A 27752-nucleotide genomic window follows, 5' to 3' on the forward strand; every position below is an offset into this window, starting at 1 on the left:
ATTTCCTCCAAGTGCTTCCTCCTTTTCCATCAGCATCACATCCATCTTATCTGGAATGAGCTTAACCCAACTATTTTTCATTTAGATCCCAAATTCTGTTAGACCCTGGGACAGCGAGAAGGTGATCCCCACTTTCTACAGCAAAGGGGACTGAGATTAATGCTGGGTGTCATTAGTGCATTGATGACAAGGTAGTCCATACTTTCACACACTCACTCAGCAGTCTCACATATATGTTGAATAAGAGAAGTGATAGGACTGAACCCTGCACAATACTGCGGCCAAGACTCCCATAGTCTTCAAGAGGCTTTCAACCAGGCTTATAGTGGGGATGAGTACAGCAGCTATCTCTCTCTCTCTCTCTTTTCCATCTTGGTTTATCATGCACTGAGCTACTCAGTTCCGTTTTAAATGGGATAAAATGAAGATGGACCTTCTTCTCTGTCCGAAAGTTTAAAAAGTTTGCATCAAGTTTCATGGAGCTATTATGGATTTACTTCTTTAGAAGTGCAACTTAGATTTTGTTTCTATTGGCACAATGTTATGAGAATCAATTAATATATTCATGACATTTTAAAAACAGCATTTTCCTGCCAGAACTGCTGTCTACTTTGTGCTATTCAGATGTTCTGCCCTTTGATTCAAGTAATCAGGTCTAGTGCACAAAATAAACAAGAGCAGCATTTTATGGTTCTAAAGCTTTTCTTATTTTATTGCATCAACAGGTATAAATGACTTTAGTTACCTGCACACAAACTGCTTTGAGCTATCCATCTATATCGGCTGTGACAAATATCCTCATGAGAGCGACTTACCTGAAGAATGGGAAAATAACCGTGAATCCCTGATTGTTTTTATGGAACAGGTATGAGAGAGAATACCTTTCCCAGTTAGAATTCACTTTGGAAGGGGCCTGAGTGAAAGTCTTAATTTGAGGTTACTATGGCCTGCTGTGTTTTCCTGTAGGTAAGGTTCCAGTCCAATGGACCCATACAGCTTTCAGAGGTACTTATTATAATCTTGCTGTTCCCCCAGGTTGCTCACAAATCACCTTCTACCTGATCCTGCAGAGACAGACGCCAAAGAGTTCAGAACTGTGCTGATTCCGATAGGAGCTCTCAGTGGGTTGCCCTCCACAGCTTTTCAAATCAGCCAATGGGATTCAGACACATATCTTCCATTAGCTTAATTATTTATCTTCCATTGGTTCTCATGCTGCTTTGGAAATCTCAACCACAGCACTTACATTGTATTATGGGGAGAGTCCAGATTTGACCTTTAAAATCCAGAGTGCTCCTGCTAAAAAGAAACTGAGAAACTTTGTACAAACAGGCATAATTTAAAACACTAGAAAAACCTTAATCTGCTTTCTTATCCAAAGTTTTCCAGTCCTCCACACACCCCTTGTGATCTCACAAGGCTAATATAGTTCATTTCTGTTTAGTAAAACCCTGTCTGGTAGCTAATTCTTTCACTAAAGGTTTCACTTATGATCTGTGTTTTGAATTATGAACATTTTTGGCATTTATCATAGAAACCTTACCCTTCAAAATTACTAGCAGAATTTTTTTAAACAGACTATTTTAGTTTAAGTGGACAAAATAATGACGCATGTTAAAATTTTACCAGAGTGCAGTGCTTGATTAAAAACAATCACATGAAAATCCCTTTGACTTGCTACTTTTAGTTGTTTTATCTGGCTCTCTCTTATGTTCATAACTACAGAAACGCGAAAAAAAAATGTAAAGTCAAAAGTGGCTGATGCCTAGAAAGTTAATTTTATGTTGATAGTGATATTTCAAAACTATATTATTTGCAAAGAAGATAAAAAAACTAACCGATGCTGTTGACATACATATATTTTATATGCTTTGAGAATGCATGCCATTTTACCTACTGCAATACCAAACATGGAGAGAAGACTTAGATTTTACATTTGAGGAAAAAAATGTTATTTTAAAATTTGGGGATAGATTAATTATATCTTTCATCCAAGATTTCTGGCGGAAGAGAACATAGTCATTATCAAGTTAATGATTTGCTTTCTCATGCAGATGTGACTGTTTGATGGTTCTATTGTATTTGCTTTTCACTGTTATGTAATAGGTATCCATTTATTTGTTCCATTACTAGGTTCATCGGGGCATCAAAGGCATGGTAAGGGATTTATCTGGAAAGGGAATTCCAAATGCCATTATTTCAGTAGAGGGTGTTAACCACGACATTCGCACAGGTAAAAAAAAAAAGCTGCATGCTGAACCATCTGTACCATCTAACCTTCTGGGTTAGGCTAGGATATGGTGCATTGTAGTGGCCGAGCTGAGGAATAAGGGAGGCCTTACTCCCATGGGTGGCCAACTGAGGGCTGTGACTGTCTAACCAAAAGTAATTAGAGCACCAGTTCACAATAGCAAAGGGTGCTTCTGTGGTTATTAATCATTAAGGGACCATATTGGGGGGAAGGGATAGCTCAGTGGTTTGAGCATTGGCCTGCTAAACCCAAGGTTGTGAGTTCAATCCTTGAAGGGGATGCTTAGGGATCTGGGGCAAAAATCAGTACTTAGTCCTGCTAGTGAAGGCAGGGGGTTGGACTTGATGACCTTTTGAGGTCCCTTCCAGTTCTAGGAGATTGGTATATCTCCAATTATTATTATAAAAGATTTAGAGGTCTGGTTTGAAAAGAGTGAAAAGGTGAATCAGCTGTTGTAGGAAGGGAGGAACCTCATGCTCTTCAGAGGTTTTCCGTTCCACCGTGCATGCTTGGTGGAATCTCCACAGAGTTCAGTGTGGCCCAGTGGGAGGGTTACTCCATGCAAGATGAATTGCACTCACAGAGAATTGCTGGTCCAGGTTTCTATTAAAAAAAGAAAGTTAAGAAATGTGTGTGTTCAGTATTTTCACAGTATTGATTAAGCAAATGTGAGCGAGCAAATTCAGAATGCACCCAGGGCTATTCAGAGGAAGTTAGATCAAACAGTTGGACTTTCCCAAAGTACTTTTGAACTAGTTTAGTAGTAGTAGTAGTATTGCAGTCGTGCCTAGGGCACCCAATCATAGACCAGTGTCCCTTTGTGCTAGGTGTTGTGCTAATACAGATCAAAGAGGTGGTCTCTGCCTCGAGGAGCTTACAGTCTATAATGAGCGACAACAAACAGATGAAGGAACACCAGGAAATGACAACACAGTAATGATTAGCATAATAGACAGTGGTCTCAGCACACTAACTGCTTAATAGTTGTCAGGATTTTTGTAGGCATCACAACAGAGACCATTTTATGGAGGAATTTGAAAGAGGACAATTAGGTGGCTTTGCAGATGTTTATGGGGAGCTTTGCCCAAGTGTGAGGTACACCATGAGAGAAAGCATAGATGTGTGTGTTTGAAAATGTAACAAGTGGGTGAGGAAAACTGGCATCACTGGCAGAGCAAAGGTGAGGGCTAATTTTAGATAGCATATGAGAGATGGTAGGTAGGATGGGGCTAGACTCTGTAGAACCTTGTAAGTGAAGGTGAATAGTTTGATCTGGTAGAGAGCAGAGAATCAGTGGTAGGATGCAAAAGGAGAAGTGATACGATCAAAGAAACAAGCCAGGAAAATGATCTTTTCAGCAGCATTTTGAATGGATTTAAGCGGGGGCAAAATTTCATTTATCAAGACCAGGGAAGAGGATGTTGCAGTAGTCAAGAAGTCAGATGATGGTGACTAGATAAGAGTTTTAGCTGTGTGGCTGTAGAGGAAAGGCCAGATCTCAGAGATTATGCAGGAAGATACGGAAAAACGTTGATGTCTTTGATATGAGTATCTAGAGAGAGGGCTGAAAAGAAGATAATATTCAGGTTCCACACCAGAGTGATAGGGAGGAGGATGGTCCACAGTCACTGAAAAAGGGGAGGGAGACTGGTGGGAAAGTTTAAGCTCAACATGTCCAAAACAGAGCTCTTATCTGGTGGCTGGAGATCCACAAAGAGACATAAAACAGGCTGAGATTTTAATTTGGACAGAAAGAGATGGGGCCAGAGTGGAGAGGTAGATCTGTGAGTTGTTTGCATTGAGATGATAGGGAATAGCATTAGCTCTGATGCTGAAAAATATAATTCTTGCAAAGAGCACCCCTAAACCAATACCAGTAAGATTCTATCAATTTCAGAAATACCATATGCAGAGGTGGTAATTTTGAGAACAAATGTAAGGATATGATGGCTATATACTCAAGCAGGGGCGGCTCCAGGCCCCAGCACGCCAAGCGCATGCTTGGGGCGGCAAGCCGGGGGGGGCACTCTGCCAGCGCCGCTAAGGCGGCAGGCTGGCTGCCCTTGGCGGCTTGCCTGCGGAGGGTCCACTGGTCCCTTGGCTTCAGTGGACCTCCCGCAGGCATGCCTGCAGAGGGTCCACATGTCTCGCGGCTTCGGCGGACCTCCCGCAGGCACACCTGTGGGAGGTCCGCTGAAGCCGCAGGACCAGCGGACCGTCCGCAGGCAAGCCGCGGAAGGCAGCCTGCCTGGCGTGCTTGGGGAGGCAAAATTCCTAGAGCTGCCCCTGTACTCAGGGGTTGGTTTGGTAGAATGAGGAAAAGCAATTGGCAATATGGTATACTGGGTATTTCATTATCTACCCATCATTGAATTTAAGATCTGCTTGTACAGTTATATGACATAATTAAGCAATGTGGGGCTATGGAATACCAGGAACGCCAGCAGTTTTAGGTAAGCAACCTCGCAGTCTCTGATATCTACTATTTTAGGTTAGTTGACTCAATAAATCTCAGCAAATTTAGCTCAGTTATGATAAGTTTTATTTCAACTTTACTATGTCTCTGCTGTGAGAGAAAACATTGAATTGCAGATATTTAGTAATGAAATTATGACTTCCTTATATATTTCAAAATGGGGCCACTGGGAAACAAAAGAGGGAATGAAAATAATCAGTTGTTTTTCCACTAACTTGGAAGGCTGTCATAAACTGTAGGTTGTATTACTCTGGTAAATGTTTGCTGAGAACTGAATAAATTCAATGGATGATTAATCCAATCCCTCAGTATACTGGGTTACATTGGATACCACACTGGAGAATAGTGGATGATTTAGAGAAAATGCAAATGTGAGTGCATATGGAGAAGAATCCCAGATGAATGTATAATAATACAACTATGGAAGACCCCACAATCTGCTCTGTAAACGCTCATGGACTTGGAGGAAGTTTAGGTGCAGATCTGAATCAGAACTGTCTGGTTCAGGTTCACTGCTAACTATTAATAATAAAAAGAGAAAGTATAATTGTTATTCTTTTCCATAATCTGGGAAGTGTAAAAGTTGATACTCTATTTATAGATGGAAACATAGATCTTCTATCTTGCCTTACATTAAATAAATAGAGGGGATGGGCTGTCATTTGTCTTTGAAACTAGAAATGTTATGGGGTAGCTACTAAGCTACAATGATAAATAAAACTGCAGAGAAAAAAATTAAATTTTCTCTCTTTTATACCTGTTTAAATTGGGACTATTTTCATTGAAGCAATAGATTTGCATTGGGTCAAAATTGGTTTAAACAAGAGTATAATCTTGGCAACTTTCTTTACCTTTCTAAGTTTTGCTTTAAAATGAATTATAACTATTAAGTTTTTAAAATGCCTGCTATTTTCTGACATGTAAATGGAGTCAACTACCCTATGAAGCAGGTAAAAATTGTGTCTACAATAAGCTTTCTATTAATATTTACTTGTTCCAGGAAATGTCTCCTCTTCCTTCTCTAGTGTAGAAAGAACCTTCTGTTACTTTCACTTAGTGGTACAATATATCTGATGGGAGTGACACTGTGCTGGTAATATTAATAGGCTAATTGAAATGATTGATTTTGTGAGACCAAGAGCTTGAACACATTGTTCTTGCTGCACAGACAGTTATTGATTGCGCAGAGGTGATGACATGGTGTTATGGTTACAAGTGAACTGTGCTCTGTCAGCTGACCCTGGGAAATAAGTTCATTAGTTGGATCAACAAACCCATTTGGACCTCTTTTCATTTTTCAAAGACCCGCTAGCAGAGGTCATTGGATATTCTCTTATTGAGATATACAATTAAAAAGTTATTTAGGGCCTGATTTCAATGACCTTATTAATGTCAAGTAGCACCTTGCTCCTCTTATTATTCCACTGGCTCCTTGGAGTGGTGGGGTTCACACATCCCCATTATCCAGGGCTGTGCACTCTAGCCCTTAGTGTTAGGCGCACAGTCCTGAGGAAAACGTGCAGCAGCCCAAGAATAGCTTTGGGAGGCATAAGGTGTCAGAGGCCCCTTTCTGAGGTACAGTTCCCTCTCTGCATCCTCTGTGTTCCAGGCCTTTACCAGCAGCAAATTGCAACACCACTTGTGCCAGCTCAGCTGGGTTGACTAGTCTGTTGCGGGGGCGGGGGGGAGCTAAGACCCTGTCTGTTCCCTGTTCCAGGGCAGGGGAGGGAGTAGGTGAGTACACTATGCCCACTTACCTCTGCATGCCTAGATACAAGGTCTGGGTAGCTCATATAGAAGTGTAAGGATGGCATAAGAACATAAGAACGTCCGTACCGGGTCAGACCAAAGGTCCATCTAGCCCAGTATCTGTCTACCGACAGTGGCCAATGCCAGGTGCCCCAGAGGGAGTGAACCTAACAAGCAATGATCAAGTGATCACTCTCCTGCCATCCATCTCTGTCCTCTGATGATCAGAGGCTAGGGACACCATTCTTACCCATCCTGGCTAATAGCCATTAATGGACTTAGCCACCATGAATTTATCCAGTCCCCTTTTAAACATTGGCAGGGGTATATTTTAATGGACTTGTGGACACCTCTCTTCCCATTCACAATCCCGCACCCTCTCTCCTTCCATAAACAATCAGAGAACATCCCTGTAGCAATTCCAGCCAGTGCTGTCATGAAAAGTAACTTTGGTAAACCACTTCATGGATTTTTAGCTGTCTATTAAAACATTTAGCAGCAGGAAATAAGGAAGAAACGTCAGCACTGCATGTCCAGCTACCTTTCAGCAGACCCCCCTAAAAGCTCCATTGACAAGCTGTGGCCCAAAGACTGCTGTTTTAAGAGCCTCTGATGTATATAGGATCCTAGCCCATAACAGGGACACAATGTCAAGCACAACCTACACTGCTATCAGTTCTGGAAGGGTTGGTGATTTCTTTGAAATTAAAATGGAAGTGGAATATTTCCCAAGTAAAAAGACCATTTTGTCAGTGGCAACCTGCCACACGTGCAGCAAACAATTAGTGTTTTACTAAACTCAAAGCTTTTGGTTTATGGTGAGCCACATTTTCTGGTTTTGTTTCATATAGTTTCACACCCAACTTCTGAACACCAAATGTCAAAGTGAAACTCAGTCAAAATTGCAGTATTTCTCTCTCTCTCGAGCACCTATCACCACAGTGCCTAGGTTTTGCATGGTTTTCAAGCAAACCATACATTAACTCAAGTTTGCATGACACTCTCATAGAAAGCTTTATTTCAGAGAATCTGATAAGAATTTCAGGGTTTGTTACAACATCCAAAACAAAGAATTTGCATCTAACATTTCTCTCTAATTGTTCAGAGATTTTATTATTTTAGTGGGTTAACTAATAATACATTTTCTTGAAGCACTGCTGGCTGCTTCCTAGTACTCAACTATTTATGGGCATACACCATCATTCCTTGGGCACGCAAATTAACTTCATAGTAGGGCCCTTTGTTGGTAATAAAGCATTGAGATAGATCTTCCCTTGATGTAAATTAGAATAACTCCACTGACTTAATGGAGCTACACCAATTCACACCAGCTGAAGATCTGGCCCATTATCATTTATTCCTCCTAATTTTTATTTTATTATCTGTCACACTGTTAACAAGATCAAGGTACCTTCTGGAGTCTATTTACATATATTAATTTGATTATCTTTCCTAGTATTGTTGTCATTTTAACTGGAGTACACTACCTCTTTGTTTACCAAAGTACCTCTTAATATTCTCTAATCCCCCCTCCATATTTTTGATCACATCTCTACCATCTGTGCAGGAATTTTTGATGTAGTCCATTTAGCCCAGAGAATGAAATCTCTTAGTACCCTGAGATTAAATTATGGGTAACAGGAGCAGACTCTTGGAATGAACTCTACTTGTTTTAAAACAGAAAATAGCTAAATAAGTAAATCCTGCCAATAGTTTGTATTTAGCTCTATAATTATTTCCTGGTGGTGGTTGAATGTGTAGCTTCTTTTATAGTATTTCTCAAGCTATGCTAAAATACATGACAAATGCTTGTCAGAAATGTGTGGCTGCACCAAAGGGTAATTGTGTTGTTAGGCACAACCTTGTACAAAGGGCAATGCATAAACTGCACCACCACTGTAATATCCTACAAGGTACTGTGGTCAAGAGACACCTCTCAGAGACAAAATTTCCTTTGTTTCCTCTTGCTCCAGAGAAATAAGTAATTTGCTGATGGCCTATACAGCACCAAAGTACCAGAGGTGGATTACAGTTATGTGGGGCCTTGGGCCTAAGCAATTGGGGGCTCCTTCCCACCCCTTCCCATTTTCCAGGGCCCCACAATTGGCCAGGACCCCTGGCATGGGCTCCATTGGCCCAGTGTCTAATCTGCCACTGCAAAGTACGACACCCTTCTGCACCAGCATAGTGGTGCTGGACAGCATAATGGGCATGGGGCAGAGTCAGGCTACACTATTCCCCGCCCACTTGGTCTGGGAGAAAATACGCTCAATTACTCCTGTGCATCTGGAACCAAGGTGGTTTCTCAGGGCCAACCCCAAACCAGCTCTAAATTCCTGTGGTGGACACTGCACCAGTACAGGACAGGCACAGTGAAGCAGCGCTCCATCATAATCCCTCCCCACCTGACTCGCCCCCTACTCCCAAGAAGTGCACAGTAGCCAGATAGCAGCAGAGAATATGGCCCATCTCCTCTTTTAAAACACTCTCAAACTGGTTGGTAGAAAAATGAGCAGTCTTTACTATACGAGAAGTAACTTGACCAGGTGTGTTTCACAGTAACGCCTGGAGATGATTAGCACTGGTTTTTTGCTGGGTTTTTTTTGCTGATTCCTGCTATGTCAAAGCATGACGCCTAGCTTATCCAGCCCAGTGAAGCTCTAACACAGCCTGTCTTCTTATTCCCAGCATACAACCTTTTCATCTTAATTGTCTTTCATTTTAGCAACATTGTATTGTTAGTCACCCACGGGCAGGGCCAATAATAGTAATGTCATTTCACATGCACATTACAATAACTCTTCCTGTGGGAGATGTCACGTTTCTTTATATATAGTATCACATCCTAGGGACCCTTGAAAATGCACTCCTACAACTCAGCAGGCTTTACTAGGGTAAACTGTAAAACAAATACGATTTTACAGCAAGAAGCTAAGTTTTCATCCCCTCTCCCAATCCACTACTAAACATATTTGCTGCTTAAAATAACATCACTAGAAGACCAAAGAATGTCCAAATTATTGGGTAAACATTAAGCCAGATCTTCTGTAAGGAAAATCATTAAGGCCCTGATTCAATGCGGTACTGAAATATGTGCTTTGCTTTATCCGTGCAAGTAGCTCAATGGATTACAATGGGACTACTCATGTATTTAAAGTGAAGAATGTGCTTAAGTACTATGCTGAAAATCATGGCCTAAATTACATATGAAATTGCTCTCAGTCAATGAATTGATATTATACAGAAAAAACATGATTGCTGTATGAAAGGACCCCCAAGTGGCAAATCAAGAAATTATTGTGAGTGTTTTTTAATTCAACAAAATATCAAACTGTTAAGATCAAACTTAGTTTGGCTGATGGTGTTGGGAAACAGGTTATTTTAAACCCTTCTCTCAGCCCTGTGTATCTCTCACCTGTCCAGAAAATTCTGTTTGGGAAATCAGTACTGTTTTTTCTTTACAGTTACAGAAAATTAGTATGGGAAATGAAAACTAATGGATTTTCATGGTGGTATTTTGTTTTCATTGGCAGCTTCATTTATATTTTCAAGGTGAGGGCTACATAGTCACACATGGGAGCAGCCAGGCCCATGTACTTTTCCAAATTGTGACTTAACTCAGAATAAGCACATCTTAATTTTTTTTCCATTTAAAGGTCATTAAAAAGGCTCCAAAGAAGGAATGGTGTTTTGCTTAAAACATACTGTTATTGAAGCAGGACATTGTTAAGCAAATGCTACATATGCCATGGGCCAGATTCCTGGAGCCTGTTCTATTGCTTTGTGTTGCTCTGGTGGCACAAGATAACTAGCAGACCAGGCCGCCTGCTTGGTGTAGGGGAATTTTTGGGTGAAACAGCACCAGTGTAGCTAGCCCTATACAGCTCCTCTCATGGCCCCCGGTGTTGGGATGTGGCTGGGGAACAGGACATGACCAGAGCTCCACTACACTCCAGCAATTCTTGAGTGTGCATGAGCTCCCAAGGCTGTTTCAGCTTGAGCCAGGAGCCAAATTGCCTCTCAGGTGATTCCCAAAACTGGTGGGAAAGAAGGTTGTAAAGAAGGAATACAGCCACCTTTGGTGCCCCACTTCTTTCTGAGTCTAGTACCAACCACAGCCAAGGGGAGGTTAACTGGACATGAGGCTCAAGTCCTATATGTATAACTTCAGGCCACACTCTAACATCGACCTTTAGAGTAGATAAGTGTTGACAATTCTGTCAAAAGAGCAATGGTCTGAAAATCTTCTTTTCTGATTTCTTTAACAGCGAGCGATGGGGATTACTGGCGTCTCCTGAACCCAGGAGAATATGTGGTCACTGCAAAAGCGGAGGGCTATACCTCTTCCACCAAGAACTGTGCAGTAGGTTATGACATGGGAGCCACTCAGTGTGACTTCACAATCAGCAAAACCAACCTCGCACGAATCAAAGAAATCATGGAGAAATTTGGAAAGCAGCCCATTAGTCTGTCAATCCGACGGCGCAGGCAGAGGGCTAGGCAGAGGCGCCAGCGAAGATAGACTACTTGCTCCATTGTAACATATGGCGTTTACAAGCTCTGCTTAAATCAAAACCAGTTATAGTAGTAAAAGATACATAGCCAATATTAATATGTTTTTGTCTAATCAAGGAGTTCTAATTAGTATATTTGTATTGAAGAATCTCTTGAGCTTCCAGAACCTTTTCTCCTCTGAGGTTTTAGGGCTACGGTTTTTGTTCCCTGTACACAATCCAGCTAAATGGGCATTGGGTGGGGGGCCTATGCAGGGTCATGGAATGGAATCCTCCCCTCTGCTGTGCCAACATCACAGTGCCACTGTTTTTCAGGTGTTGCTATGCTGTGGGCACCAGATTTGCGCCTTACTGACTAAAGTATCAAAACTGCATAGGAAGGTAGGATGGATTTTCAAGAATAATCCACATCAACTTGCGGGGAGAATAAACTAGAGAAATACAGGACAGCTCCTCAGTTGGTGTAAAGCAGCTGCAAAGTTGCTATGTTGATTTACACTAGAGGAGGGCCTGGCCCTACATTTTTAGTTTCCTGTCGAAATTCTAAGAAGAAACATAACATCCCTTGTATACTTGGTAGCAAGAATGCAAGTACAATTCTGCTAAAACCATGATTATTGCTGTTAGAGCTTTGTCTTACTCAACACAGTTTTATGATTCCTGGAAAAGATGATCACCAACGTATCATTGAGAATTGAAGAAAATAAACTTCAGATAGAAAAATCTTTGGTGAAAATACATGTCTGCTATATTTAATTTATTTCTTCTTGTCAACAACTAATCTTGTACATGAAGAAAAGACAAATGGTTGCAGAATCAATAATATACACTAAAAGCAATCATCAACCTTTGCATAATAACTAGTTTTAGTCCATCCTATGGAAGCTATTCCAGACATACTTGTTCTGTAAATACCATTAAACAACAATGCTGCCGCAGCTGGGTCCCAAGGAAATAGCAGGACTCTCATTAAATTCTGTATTATTGAGAAGGTTGCATTATTTATTAAGAGCATGAGTCTCTCTCTTTTATGTTACTGAAGTATCCAGGGTCAAGGCTTCTTAAATTCCACTCCAAGGTGCATTTAAATTGGGTGGTAAAGTCCCTGGATATTTCAGTTTTCTGGTGCAAATCTTGGTGCACTTTCGTTTAAATTTAAAAAAGCAGAGGCTTTCAATAAATTGAACATGAGGTTAGACTAGATGATCACAATGGTCCCTTCTGGCCTTACAATCTATGAATACGTAAAATGAATAATTTAGCCCCCATGTTATTTATTTTGATGTTAAATTTTATTTATTTCACCCTCTCCTCATCCCTTTAGTTTTCAATATGCCACAAATTTTTGTAGTGCCAACACCTAATTGCATCAGCAAAGTTGCCAAGGAAGACCTGGAGATTTTTGCAGCTGAGCAGGAGATTTGTGTACCTGGAGAGATATGGGGAGGAATTTGGTCAGAAGTGCAATAATTAGTTATGTTGATATTTAAACAGACATGTAGGTTTCAAAATCAGCACCCCTCGTTAAAATAAATGGGGCAGTTCACGCCACACCTACTTAATGTTTCAGGTTATTAGCAGACTCAAAGCAACATTGAATGGGTTTATACTGGGTTCACCTTTAGAAGGTTATCTTCAAAACCATAAAGATTAGAAAGGTACATCTTTAAAAGTGAAAGCCTAATTCTGGAGCACAATTCTGCTGCAAGGGGTGGATTCCATGGCAAATTCTGAGACCGTGGAATTTCAGCATGTATGTGGTTTGGGGACTGTGGCCTCTATAGTTTCCACTTTATTGACTTTTGATGCTGGATCTTCAACCAAAACATTTCTTACAGGAGGCTTCCTATGTTACAAGATCAGGAGAACAGAAGGGAGTAGTACAGGATATGAAGGTGCACTTACTTCTCTCAAAATACCCTCCTAACAGCCTCAGAGGTGAGGAGGTTTTGTCTGGGCCAGCAGGGGAAAGAAACCCTTGGCCCTTTTAAGGATTACACCCTCCCACCCCTCTCTTCTCCATGGACTAGAGGAGAGAAGCTAGGTGGCTGATTGGTTGGACAGAAGGTTGCAGCATACCCTTATTGGCTACCAAAGGGTGCCATTCTGCACTGGGAAGAAACCTCCCTCTCCCTTCCCCTTGAGATTAGAATGGGACTGGATTTTAGGGCCTTGCTCTGGGCATCCTGCTAGTTACTTTTTGGAGCTTGGTAGGAATTTTTCCTTCACTGCCAGATTGGCCTGTGGCCAGCGTGAGGGTTTTTCAACTTCCACTCAGCAGCCCAGGGACACAGTGGGTAGGTTAGGTTGTAAAATTCATTTTGTCAGGTGCCTAGTGCACATACTTGTTCAATATGGGGTCTGGTTCCCTGGTAAACCAGAACTGGAGGTGGATTAGGAGAAGACATCTCTGAAAAAAGCTGGAGAATGGAGTTGGAACTCTTAATGTCTGGTGCAATGAGAAGACAACCCCTGTCCCCGCTTCCTTAACCTTCAGGTGTGGGGAGGCTGATGGGGTTCCAGCAACAGTGCTGGGAACATCTTAAGAGTGGGGGAGCTGTTAGCAGCCCTCCCCCAGGAGATAGAAATTATGGAAGGAGGGATAACTTGCACTGGGTGGGTTATTTCTGGATAATTCACAGATGTGTTTCTTAATAAAGCTGCAGCCTATTTAAACCATGTTCCTGGTGTCCTGTCTTCCTGTGCCACCCAGAACAAATATACATCTGCAGATGTGTACGTGCACAAGTACAGGAGCACAAGTCACCAAAAACTGAAGTTGGAAAGTATAAGGCAGAACTTGTTACTCTGATGCCTATGGAGATAACAATAGTGCCTCCCTGTAACAGGGAGCCCATTGTGCTCCTGCCTATCCATCCCCTTGGCCCTGCTCCTCACAGACATTCCACACTGGTGCAACTCCCATCCTCTTTGTGTCCATTTCCCACCACCAGTTGCCTACCGGATACAGGCTATTTACCATGGCTTGGCCTAACAGGCCTGGTCAGCAAAAGAGTAGCAGGCTCCTACCTCTCCCTCAAAGTATTTCTTCTGCAATTAGTGAACCCCCGTCAATATGAGAATCTACATTACCAAAGGGATGCAAAACTTATCACAGACATTCATGTCTGAGGACCAATATGCATCACCCCCCTATTTATTGAAAGCCAGACTGTGCTTCTTTTTGTTCAAATTAAGTAGTACTTCACTCCATGAGAAGTCATGTCTCTTTCACTGAAAAATTTGTACTTAGTAAGTGTATAGAAGGTGGCAACATGTAATAGTAGTTATTAATACAGATACTTAGGAGCAGAATGTGCACCCCTTTCTCAGTTATCTGTGAAATCCAGAATGCTTTCCAAAGGTGGGTAAACATTATTTCCATTTGACAGATGTAGAATCCTAGACACACAGTAATTTGCCTACAGTTCATGCAATGTGCCAATGGTAGAGCTGGGTAAAGAAGCCAGGTCTCCTGATCCACATCTGGGTGCACCATCTGGTGGATCTTTCCTTCTCCTAAAGGCTAGATATCCCTTGTCATATTCAGTAGAAGCACCTTACTCTGAAAGTATTCCATTTGTGTCCATGGGACTATTTGCAGAGTAAGGCACTTGACAATGCAAGTAAGGGCAGTGAAGTCCACCCCAGAGCTGCTAAATAGTTATTCCATACTGATGTATTTTCTGCCTCTGGGACAACTAAAAGAGGTCCATATCCTCTAAATGGAGGTTTTCTTCCCTTTCAAGTGTGGAACCACAATCCAATATTAAAGAGATTTCTATTTGGTCAGTCTTTTAGCTAAAATCTGTGCCTGTCTGTTGCTCAGATTGTTAAAGACCTCATTAACATTAGATGCCAAGAGTAGTGATTTCTACACTCTTGTACTAGCTTTCATTAGTCCTTGTACGTACCAGCACAATGCAGAATTCTGACTAATGAAAGTGACCTTATGCCATTTTATTCCGGCTGTTGCTTAATAGCTGTCAAGCCTGCCAGTATGCACTCTGGACTCATCGGTGAAAATTTCTTCTTTGAAGATTGCTCCACCTCTGGGCTGGAAAGTATGGTGTTCATTTACTTGGTGCAGTAATGGGCACTTACCTTGACAGCACAGTCATGACAGTCCTTCTGTCCAGTAGGAAGCAATCACCTTTTCTTCAAGAAGTTTGTGTTATTCAGTGGAGTACACCCTGTAGGGCAGAAAATCCCCTAGAGTGCACATGGAAGTTTAAAGCTCCCAGGGTAAAGTCCTGGCCCCATTAAAGGCCAAGGGAGTTTTGCCATTGAATTCAATGGCTCTAGGATTTCAGCTCAGGACTGTAACTACTTATGCATGCTATACAATAATACTGAACTAGGGTATCAACTCTGTGTTTCTGTAGTGACTAGGAGATATTATTGTTCAAGTTCAGAGATACATTTTGAAGTAGCAGGTGTTACTCTCAGAACTAGAGATAGGCCCTAGCCACAAGCTTATGCTGATAAAACCAGATATCACCATCATGTTTTCTATTTAGTCTACATCCTTATAACAGATACTCTCTCTCCTTGGACATAGCATTCATTGGGTTGATAGAGTAGAATGCAATCTGTACTGCATTAAAATGGACACAGCCCTACAGTTTTTTTTTCTGTTGGTAGAAATGACTCCATTTTATTATGTATCCTTTTCAACATTTACACAAATAAGGACTTTGCTCAAGCTCTACTTGACATTTTAAAAAAAAAACAAACAAACAGCCCATTCCAAATAACACATTCAGCTGCCTAACTGAAGCAAAAGATTAAAACAGAAACACCAGCCTTCAGCCATCTCCTCTTTCTCCAAATCCTGGCAGGTATAAAATAGAAATGTGCTGTCTTTTCCTTGGATTTCCATGTACTAATGGAAGTTACAAAAGCACTCACATCCATTCTTAGGCCTGGTCTACACTAGGGGGGGTGTCGAACTAAGGTACGCAAGTTCAGCTACGCGAATAGCGTAGCTGAACTCGAACTACCTTAGTAGGAACTACTCACCCGTCCAGACGCCGCGGGATTGAAGTCCGCGGCTCCCCCGTCGATTCCGCCACCGCCGTTCGCGGTGGTGGAGTTCCGGAGTCGACGGGAGCGCGTTCGGAGTTCGAACTATCGCGCTAGATTAGACGTGATAGTTCGAACTCCAAGAAGTCGAACTCTACGCGTCGACCCGGCAGGTAAGTGTAGACCTACCCTTAGTCTCCTGTAGCGGTGTGTGACTCACCCCTGCAGCGCCTCCTGCTGGTCATCCAGGGAATTAGCCCTTCCAGCCTCCAGAGCAAACTCTGCAGGCCGGAGTCCCTCCTGCCACTTGGCCACTGTGGAGTGCTGCCCCCTGGCAATGACCCCACAGTCTCAGGGTCTCCCTACCCAGGGGAACCTCCAACCCTCTATCCCCACCTTGCCTCAGTAATGGGCTACTGCCAGTCACCATCTAGCCCCACTCACTGGGGCAGACTGCAATGTAAAAGCCACTCATCATAGGCAAGGGTTTTTTTGGACCTGCTGCCTTTGCCTACCCATGGACTGCCCTCTGCAACCCCCAGTACCCATTGGCCTTCTGCTAGGCCACAGCCTGGGGCTTTCCAGGCTGGAGCCTCCCCATATCCTCTGCCTTTCCCCAGCCCTGCTCCACTCAGGTCCCTACAGTAGGTAGGTCCATCCCCCTCTACAGCTAGAGACTGCTCCTGGCTCAAAGCCATAGCAGCCGGCTGTGGTCTGTGTGGGGCGTGGCTCCCAGCTGTGCCTACTTTCCCAATCAGCCTCGGAGCTGCTTGCCCAGGCCACAGCCCTCTGCTGGGCTGCTCTAAGCCCCTCAGGGCAGGAGCGGGTGACCACCCTGCAACATCTCCTTACATATCAGAATCTTCTCACCCTAAGTGTATGTGCATATTTGTTTCATTTTACCTAATTCAATCCAAGTTAGCAACAATTCACATTTCTAAGTGCATTACAGTAATGATCCTTGTTATATAAAATTGTACAGACAGATGTCAGCTTATGTGAAGCAGCTTGGCGCATCTGAAGCTGACAGGGCTGCGTCTTTTTACACCAGTTGAGGAACTGGCCCTTCCATTTGAATCTTTACAGAAGCAGAGTTGCTCATCCTTAGTATGGTATCAGTCAGTTGGCAGCAGAAGGGTGAGATATCAGTATTTTAATATCTAATCTATTACAAGGTTGGGCAGTGGGTGTGTAAATCAATTTTAAAATGAAGCCAAGGAATATAAATTATGTGCTCACTTGTACTAATGGATTTCTCTATCTCTAAATAAAGTCAGTTCAAAGACTCCTATCGGTTTAAATGAACTATAAAATATCGTGTTTTATAGTTCTTACGCCTCAGCAAATTAAGTTAAAGATGCTGTGGAATCTTTATCCTAGGATCTTCCCAGTTTTGTGTGTTTAAGTCACAGCCATATCCATATTCTAATGTACTTTCTCTATGTAATTTCCTTTTAAAAGGCCATTTAACTTGAAATGACATTGTTTTATTTCACTTTGACATTGTAACATGGTTTCTGAGTGGTGAAATTGTGCCTGAAGGCAGTGAAGCCATCACATTTAATGAATTCTTTTGACTGTGCAGATGAGACTCAGAAACTCTAAATCAATTCGCCCATGCTGTTCATATAGTTTCTATCAACTGGGCACTGATAGGAGCTTTTCTCCTTCTTCCATAAAGTCTAGAGAGACTCAGTACTGACTTGAGTATTGTTTAGCATCACATTTCAACCCAATACAATTAAAAATGGCCATATTTTTCACTACTAAGTCTTTTAATGTACAGTATTTATACTTATTACTTTTATCCTTCTAATTTATACTTTACAAGCATTGTGACAAGTTTCAGAGTAGCAGCCGTGTTAGTCTGTATCCGTAAAAAGAACAGGAGAACTTGTGGCACCTTAGAGACTAACAAATGTATTATATGTCTGTATATATATATATACTCTTTTTATATGTTCCATTCTATGCATCCGATGAAGTGGACTGTAGCCCACGAAAGCTTATGCTCGAATAAATTTGTTAGTCTCTAAGGTGCCACAAGTACTCCTGTTCTTTTTTCATAAGCATTGAAGCACTGCATAAAGCCTAATGCAGAATGATGATGAAAATTAAACAGGGGGGGGGGGAAATCAATGTTTTTTTAAGCTACTGTAAATGTTTTGGGGGTAAAATTATCAAAAGTGTCTGATTCAGGAACCTGAGTCCTATTTTGAAAAGGGACTCAGGCACTTAGGAGCCTAAGTCCTATTGCCTTTCAGTGAGACTTAGGAACCTAACGGCCAGATTTTTCAAGATGTTTAGGTACCAAAAGATGCAGATAGGCACCTAGTGAGCTTTTCAAAAATGCCTAGGCACCTAACTCCCACTGAGAGCCCATGCAAAATGACCTTATGTGGGATATAAACCGATCATTATCAAAGCTCTTGTTCTTAAAAGCTGCTCCTTGCTCTGAAAATTCCATTTCCTTTTCAAATTTGTATTTTGTTTTCCCAAGTACTAATGCTGTTGTTCAGAGAAAGCAGTTGGGTGACATTTACCTCATTTTTAATATGCTGTAATGTCAGGCACTGGATATTTTAATAAGTTATTATATTTTAATCTCACTGGCTTTACAGCAGCTGTTTTGTAAAGCTCAATGTGCCAATTATGTCAACATCAAATTCATTCTTATCAACTCAGAATTATCCAAATATCAACAGAATACAGTATTTTCAGTATTCAGTGCAAACCATCATTTAAGGATCTTACAAAAATGAGTCAGCCTTATTGCTAGTGAGTATGAATATGAAAAATGGAATTAAATTTTCATACCCTAGATGTGACAGTATTTCAATAGCTCAGTTAATGAGGATCAATGACAGTCATAATCTCACTTGAATAGACCATAGTGTTTTAAATTCAAGATTTATTCCTTACCTCAGGAGATCTGGATCAGATCACATAGATTTAGTTTTTATTACATATCATGTGTTTAAATAATTACATTCTTGTTTAGCATGAAGGGTGAGACCTTTAACTCACTGGAGAATGAAACTAACATTTTGTTCATCCTCCAGGGACCTGATCCACCTCTCAGTGAAGTCAATAAAAGTTGTTCTACTGATTACAATGAAAGTTGGATCACGCCGCAAAAGCATTTTGTGCAGTGCAAGCAAAACTTGTAAATTGAAGATACTTCCAGTATGATCAACTGGATGGAAAAACTTGAATATTATTCTTGTGGACACTACTTTTAAGAACCCATCCCTTTTTATCTGAAGCTGCTAAGCATTGAGAAAGGATCATCAACGATGCTAAATTCTGCCATTTCTGTGTGGTAATTATTTGAAGCTCTTGGTTCTTCCAAAACTGAGTTGAAAGTTTCACAAGACTTTCTGAAAGAGTTTCTGCCTTTCCTCTTTCCTTTCAAGCTAAAACCAGGATGTGCAGATGTACTCAAAAATGGAATGAATAAATAAATAAATAAAAGGTCAGAAAGCTAGAGAAGTTAGTCAAGTTTTTGGGGGGAACCCGAGAAAGGTTTTTTTGTTTGTGTTTCTATGACCAGTTTGCTTATTATTTTATTAAAATTACTTTGTCCATCTCTGGCATTTACTATAAGAGATTCTTCCTCTCCCCCCAGCTGCTCTGAGCAGATTGGCATAAGCCAAACAGAAGTGGATTTTGTATGTTCCAGCAATGCGGGGGTGAGGAAAGGGAAAGAGAGAAAGGACATTCAAAAGATAACCAATAGTCATTGAATGGAACCCACCACTAATATTTAGCAGGAGATAGAGTTGCAGTTAAAGATGCAGGGTCAGACTGGATGATCAGCATGATCCCTTAAAAATAAGAATCTATGTTTAATAGACTTGAGGAAAACAGGATGCTAATGTTAGGTATAATTTTTCTTTCCCTTTTTCCGTACCTCATCTTACCGCTCTACTGTGGAACAGACCACAGCTTAGACTTTTCAGGTTTGTGAAATATTGTCTGTATATATTAATCAGAGTTAAACTTCTGATAGAAGAGTGACACAATCTCTGAAGCAAACATTTACTTAATGTATCCACTTGTACATATAACAGGTTACTTATAATATGTGAATATTGTCAATCAAAATCTTGTTTACAGACTTGACTTTTGAGGAAGGCAGGGGTCTTCAGGTTTTAGTACTTTTTAAAATCACAAGTTCAAATGCAAAATATGCGTGCTCACATAAGTACATCCCCCTAGGGCTCTTCTTTGGCCAGATTTACCCTCACTGTCAGTGGAATGGTGTGCAGACCCTCTTTAGGGCACCTTAAAGTTGAGAGACAAGTGATGATCCCACAGTTTTCTTCAACGTCCTCCTGAGATTGTGCAACAACCGTGCAATTTTCACAGCCTACAGCAAATTCTAGTCTTCTTCTCCTATGAAGTGAAGGATCCTACGGTCTAAATCCAACAAAACCAGCCAAGTCTCTGGAACATGGTCTCTACAGCAGATCCTTCTCATCCTCATGTTGCTCCACTGCTGAATCCTGCAATCTGGCTCCCATCCCTCCTATTGAGTTCCCATTGTTTCCACGCTCAGACAGCAACTCTGGGTGTGTGCTCCATTTCTCCAGATAATTTGGTAGTAGTGGTTTTTAGAACAATATTTTTAAAAGTCCTGAAAATTAGCTCAATGAACTGGCAAATTCCATGAACTTTATCAATTCTGTCTTTCTAATGGAGAGACCACCATTTCAATGGGCATTATGTGGATTTTACCAGGAATATCTGCATTAACAGTTCCCATGTCACACAAAATTTCAAGTGAGATCTATCATGAGTTGCATTAACCATGAGCTGTTAGCTCTTGATATAAAAAATATTCCATTGTGTAAAAAGAATTATGTTAAGATAACACTTGATGGTTTCACTATAAATCTCATTCTCTGCTGTAGATAGACTTCAGATATATATGTGACTAATATAAATCTCAAAATTCTCAAGTTAATTTTTCAATCTGATTTTCCCACTTACACGGCTAATTCAAATCCACAGCCACATCTCATAAAGTAGCCACACTGGTGCCTAGAGAAATTGCATCATCTCAAGTTTGGCATCCAAAAATTGAGGGATAGGGAGTCAGTGGCCACTTTTGATCATTTGCCTGTAGTTGTATAACCTAGCTCTTAATCTAATAGCAAATCTTTTTTGCTTTATTGTTGTGAAATTCTGAATTACTTTGCTCAACTGATAAATAGCCTTGAGAAGTTATTTAGGCTCCAGGCTTGACTTTGAAATTTTGCAGTAAGATTTCATTACAAAATACTGGTTAATATTTTGTGCCCTCTAAACATGTCCACAAGTAGTTTAATGAGTGTGAGTCACTCTACATTTCAACCTCAATAACCCCAGCACTATCAGCTTTAAATGAAGTGCCGAACACACGCAGTTTAGAGCAAATCCAGCATAATAAAGTCAGTTTCTGGGTAATGAAAAGCATTCTTACAAATTAAATGATTAATTCCTATTTTGGCTTCAAGAACAATCTATCATTCCTTAAAGCAATGAGACATTCCAGAGAGTACATTTCATCTGTATATGTCGCAGGTGTATTATGAATCATTTGGCTATGGGATAATTCTCTATTAACATATTGCAAATCAAACTTAATAGGCACTTGGAAAAGTACTAAATTTCAGCTGGCCCAATTGCTTGGTGGCTATTAGCTTTGCAGCCTGGGATAGCTAGCTAAAAGCAGGCTCTCACATATTGAAGCAGCAGGTGCTCAGATTATTACTTCATTTACTTGATGCGCACCACTAGCTGCTGTTTGAGAGAAATATTATGGGCCAGATCCTCAGCTGATATAAATCAGTGTGATTTGGTTGAATGCTGGCCCTCCCATTTTCTGAAAGGAAACTGTCAGCTTTCTCAGGTGCAGTGCTTGTGCTTGTGCTTGTGCTGTGAGGCAGATGAATGCAGGAAGAAAAGAAATTATTTGAAGCAGAGAAAAACTGACGCATGGTAATGTGGATTCTAATCAAAAGCTTATACACACCATTTTGTGCTGCAAAGTCTCTCCAGAACATGCTTGCTCATGAGATTCTGCCTTTGACACTTTAAGCAGGATGCAATATTCTTCCTCCATTTATAGGGAAAGTTGCTCTATCCAGACAATATTTCTTAGAGGAAACTTATCAAAGATGATTGACCAAAGAGAACATATTTGAATACACATCATTGATTTATATCTCAAAAGACTTAATGCATTTAAAAATTACATTTCTGCAGAGCTAGAATGAATTCCTAATAAAAATTGACCAACAGTAATTACATTTTGAGGTTGTAAACTAGCATAGTCAAAAAAAATTTGGGGGGGGGGAGGAATCCTGCCAACTCAATCTACAGAAGTTATATCTTGGATCAGCTGTTGCTTTGTGTCATTTTCTTTCCTTGGTGGAAATAAAGCCACCCCCTAGAGGAGAGACTCCTACAAAATGACATTTTAGCAATGTATACCAAGGGATTCTGTCACTGTTGGGTTTGAGTATCAGGCAAACAGAACACATTCCTAGACTTCACATGGGGATTTAAAATATTTTCTTGTCACTTGGCATCAGTAAGATGACCAACTGCCAGGCCAGGTCAAATGTTTCTTGATATTATAGGACTAATTTTAAAAAGTGGAAGCCTGTACATTTTTGCACATGAAAACAATCAGTTGTGCACCTGCATTTGTCCATGGCATTGCCAAAATTTCACATGTAAAAAGCTAATAATGGGGTTACTTAGACCTTGTGTACAGGGAACCAAGGCGTGCAAACAATCACAGCAAATGAGCTCTTCGGCAGCAACAGCTCTGTTAAAGAGAACTCATTTTTTATGAGTGTCTCTTCCTACATGCAGTATAGAGAGGTAATCTGGAACAGCACCAACAAAGGTGCAAATCAGGAGTAATTTCACTATCCTCAACTGAGTCTCAAAGCAGGGTGTCATTGTTCAGGCAGCTGAATGCTGTTCTGTAGAACTGGTTTCTGTCCCTGCCACAGCGTTCTTGTGTGCTGCCACGCAAGTCACTTAAACTAACCTTTTCACAGGGCGTCACTAATTGTGGGTTTCACAGGGCATCACTAATTGTGGGTTCCTCATTGTCTGGGTATCCAGCTTTAAACCCTGGAGTCTGCTTTGCAGAAGTGCTGAGCACCCACAGCTGCAACTGAACTCAGTGGGAGCTGGGCTTTGAACATATTAAGTGTTACATAATGCTAAGTACTCTTAAATAAATAAATCAATCAGGTCCTAGACATCTCAAATTAGACAACAAAAATTAGTGGATACTTGTGACCTTAATCTCTCTGTGCATCACTTCCTTCTGTAAAATGGGGATAATAGCACCTCCTCAACTCCCATGGATGTTGTAAAAATAAATGTACTAATGTTTGTGAAGCACTTGGATACTGTAGTCATGAACAAGGTTTGAATAATGTGCAGTAAATAAGGCTTGAGGTCACATAATGAACAAAATATTGGAGGAGAAAACAAAGTATTGAATAGTTGCTCACTAAGCGAGCAATGTCCGGTCAGTTTACAAAGTTTAAAATAGTTGCAGTAGGTAGCATTCTCCATAAAAGGTTTAAATGAGCTGCAGTTGAAAGAAAGAGTAACATGCCTCATTTCCTTTGAAACTGTGAGTGGTAGAAACATTCTGTACTTTCCTGTAGCCTAATAGAGAAGAATATGTAAGAAATGTGTAGGGTGTGATTCTGATCTCACTCACCAAAGAGTCTCACTTGTATAGCTCCATTGAGTTACTCCTAACTTACACTAGTGCTAGTGAAATCAGAATAAAGTCCATGAAATGTGCTTCCTGGGTAATTGCTCACTAGGGTATCTCACCATTTGTAGCAAAAAACAAACAACCAATCCCAACAAGAATATTTCTTCTATATTCGGATGAGATGCAGACATCTTACATGCTCCTGTCAAGTTATGTTACCTCCTTGGGTTGTTGAAGTATATAAGAAATCAAGGTTCACAAAAGCCCCAATGGATAGGAAAATGCCTACAAAATTTGGAAAAGGGTACCAAAAACTACTCTACATGAGATGTGATGGAAGCAATATCATATCGACAAATAACATTCTGTAGTTGCTTTCAGGCAAGTCATAAAGCCCATGGTCTTATTTTGGTATTTTGAGAGCTAACCAAACACAAGTAGTAGAGATGCTCACACATGCATACACCTATGTGTGCACGCTCATGCTCTCTCACACACACTTACACTCTCTCTCATACACACACACACTCTCTCTGAAACCCAAGAAGGGCAAGCATACTTGAAAAGCCTCAAACAAGGTTAGGATATACATATCTTTGTATCAGAGGGGTAGCCGTGTTAGTCTGGTTCTGTAGAAGCAGCAAAGAATCCTGTGGCACCTTATAGACTAACAGACGTTTTGCAGCATGAGCTTTCGTGGGTGAATACCCACTTCTTCGGATGCAAGTGGTGGAAATATCTTTGTATAATTATCTTGGAATGAAGCCATTGTATTTTTTTCTTAGAGTAAGCAGACCCAACCATTCAAACAATCATTTGGTTGGTGCTGAAAGCTCTTGAAATGTCTGGAGAATGATGATAATCATTTTCTTGATGGAATTAGGTAGCTACAGAATTTCTAGACTTGGCATTGCCAGATAGATAGTGTTTGTAAGTGAGCATGGTACCATAAAAATAATTAATATAGGAACTGGCCAAAATACGAACATCTCAGAAAGCTTTAAAACAATTTTCTGATTACATTTAGATGGATTTTCATAATTTTACTTACGATCTTTTAAAAAAAATAATTCTAGCCCTGTAGAATGCAATACATTTTAGATAAATTGCAGGTGCACTCTGAAAGATTTGGACACCACTCCTTTCAAACATGAGGGCTCTCGGTAACAGTATTCTTTACTACATCCAGAAAACCCCACCTATACTTATAGAATATTAAGGTTGAAAGTTAAAGCACTCAAAATGTAGTCAATCCCAGAATTATGTGCAACCTTAACTCAGCCCCCTTGTGCACACACACGATGACACAATCTTTAGTTACATGATCACTTACTATTTTTAACAGAACCCCTGCTTCATTCATCAAATCAGTGCTCACTCAATCTCTCTCTATTTCCCTTAATCAGTGCATAACCCCAGGCTATATTTAATACATAACACCCAAACCCTGAACTGAATAAAAAAAAGTCCTCATGAACTTGCCTTGAAGATTAGGTGGTATTATAGTCCCCATTTTACAGCTGGGAACTGAGGTAAAGAGAGATTAAGGCCAGAATTGTCAAGTGTCAACTAATTTTGGATGCTCAACTTGAGAGATACCTGGAATCTGATTTTTATAGTGTTATATGGTTAAAGCGCAGCTTTATTCCATTAGCTCAAGTGATGAGGATCAGTGCTCTGGCAGTGAAAGGCAAGGGTTCAAGGACTTCTGAAGGGTCTTTACAGTTGTATATGATATACCCCCTACCCCCTTTTCTTTTAATTCACTGAAGGGAGAGACTTCAAAGTGACCTGGCTGGAGGGCTAAGTCACAGGAAGAGGCAGACCACCACAAGCCGGGAATGACCATTGACAGGAAGTACCTGCTGGGGGGAGAGTTGCTAAAGCAGATCCAGCCATAAGGAGGAGCTAGTGGTGAGTCATACTTGTGCAGTGTGAAAACCTCTTGAATAAAGATCTTAGCCTTAAAACCATTGAAATTTGACAATTAGACTGTGAATTACACAGTTGTTGTTGCATGTTTTGGTCTTATGGCATACCTTTCATACACACTGGCAGGCATGACAGTTGAGAAGGTGTGAAGGCTGGTCACATGGAAAGGAATATACTTCACCCCCTTAAAATGCTATAGTTCATTACTCCACCTCAGATCAATGGCTTCCAGTGCTTCCCCAGAGCCATGCCCTTACTATGGGTTCTCTACTACGTGCATAATCTAGCCTTGCATTAAGATATAACTTGACAAGTGATGACTGCAAACATTGTTGGCGGAAAGACATGGTAATAGCAATAAGATCATGAGATTCCTTTGGCAATAGATGCATCTAAAAGCCCTGTTGTGTTGGGGTGTATAGGCTATACAAGGAATGGATACTAAAAGGTTAAAAAAAGGAGCAATCGGGCCACAACAGCATTGATGAAAGGCTGCAGAATAAATCCAGCCAGAATAGTATGGCTGCCAGTGAGACCAAGAGCTACAACGCAGGGCCTCCACGTGGTCAGGCCAGAGGAAGGTGCCCAGAGAAACCAGTTCTCTGCCAGTAGGCATCAGATAAAATTCCAGGAAGGAGGTTCCTATAAGGCCCTGAGGTAGGAAGCAGCCCATGGAAACAGTAAGAGTTTGAAACACACAATTCCCCCGGGGGCTAGGACCAGAGAAGAGGATGGGCCTGGTTCCCCCTCCCACTCCTGCATGGATGGGGATAGAGACTGCTAAGAACACTAACTAGAGGTGGCAACAATAACAGGAATATTGGACTTCACCTTTGTGTTCCTGCTTTAACCTACTTTATGACAGAGGGTGCCTGCTGGCATTTGAATCCATTTCTGCCCTCTTAAAGAAAGAAGGGAAGAAACCTGTTAAGGGGGAAGCACTGGAAAAGAGGTTAGGAAAGGGCTGGAGATGAAGGACCTAACTCCTGGGACTATTGATTGAAGGTTCACTAAAGGGCCTGGAAGAACTTTAGCTGCGGCCAGAGTCCTTTCAGTCCCAGAAGGGAAGAGACACAAGTAACCCAGCCACAGGGCTGGAGTTACTGTTGAAGACTGGATATAGATTCCATCCCTGAATGAGCTAAGGGAAACTGAGGCAAGGACCAGCACAGTTCTGTCGAAGACTGCCAGCAGATGCTACAAGGCCAAGATCCCGCCGTTATATCCATTAACTAAGATTGTTCTTTGAATGGTCACGTTTGGTGAAAAGCTGAATTCAGACAAGACTGGTGTGAGACATATATTTTTTTAAGAACTCGATTTTTGTTTCTTTAGAAAAGGCCAACTCAGTGTCTCGGTTTATTGAGTAGGTTTAAGATAATACACTTGCTACACCTGAGGTCTCTGTAACAGACACACTCATTCTAAAATATTTATAAACCTGTTCTAGTCCTTTAAAAGATATGGTGGGTTCTTTAATGTAGGGCATTGGAGCCGACAGACTCACTTTTCTTCATTAGAGTGATAGGAAGGTCTCTTGTGTCCTGTGTGTGTTGACTAGTTGCTGTCTATTTCTTGCCATAGCAGCAGAAGATATTTTCAAATGACAAAAATCCCCAAAGGACAGAGAGAGAGAGAGAGCGTGCGAAGGTAAGTTTTATTCTACAGCAATAACTGCAAGTAGGCTGCACCTATTACCAACTTGTTAAAACTGCTAGACATCATTGTGAATAGGGTATCTGGTGACTCACAGAACAACCCACATGTTCTGACCAGCTGTGGCCCCATTTAAGCTCAATTTTACTGCAAATTAGATTTGAAAAAGGTCAGATCACGGCCATTCCACCTACATTTATGTATATTTGTAAGAAACCGGCTTAAACTAAAACCACTGAACACTGTTTGGCAAGATTAGGTTTCAGATCTCTGTCTGAGTTTCATTATTAGCCCTTTGCTCTTACACATGCTGAACACCATGTTGGTGCACCCCTGAATTTTGGTGGGTGCTCACAATTTGGATGCTTTCATCTCAGGCTCTGGGTACATGTGTACTCTCCTCTTTTGTCT

General features: G+C 41.0%; 1 protein-coding gene and 1 long non-coding RNA gene across 5 annotated transcripts in view; both read left to right on the forward strand.

Moving 5' to 3' along the window:
• Positions 1–13662, forward strand: part of CPXM2 (carboxypeptidase X, M14 family member 2) — a 126331-nt gene extending 112669 nt beyond the window's left edge. For all 4 annotated transcript variants that reach the window (XM_045025689.1, XM_045025688.1, XM_045025691.1 and 1 more), the window contains 3 exons: positions 726–865; positions 2134–2233; positions 10745–13662. In XM_045025689.1, coding sequence (XP_044881624.1) covers positions 726–865; positions 2134–2233; positions 10745–10998 — 494 coding nt within the window. In that variant the 3' untranslated portion in view covers positions 10999–13662. The remainder of the gene's footprint in view (positions 1–725; positions 866–2133; positions 2234–10744) is intronic.
• Positions 13663–21916: 8254 nt separating this feature from the next.
• LOC123374246 lies at positions 21917–27336 on the forward strand. Its single transcript, XR_006581040.1, has 3 exons — positions 21917–22000; positions 25526–25667; positions 27270–27336. It is a non-coding gene; the product is annotated as an uncharacterized LOC123374246 (long non-coding RNA).
• Positions 27337–27752: the final 416 nt, after the last annotated feature.

The sequence above is a fragment of the Mauremys mutica genome, chromosome 7 (genome assembly GCF_020497125.1).
Source record: "Mauremys mutica isolate MM-2020 ecotype Southern chromosome 7, ASM2049712v1, whole genome shotgun sequence".
Taxonomy (NCBI): Eukaryota; Metazoa; Chordata; order Testudines; family Geoemydidae; genus Mauremys; species Mauremys mutica.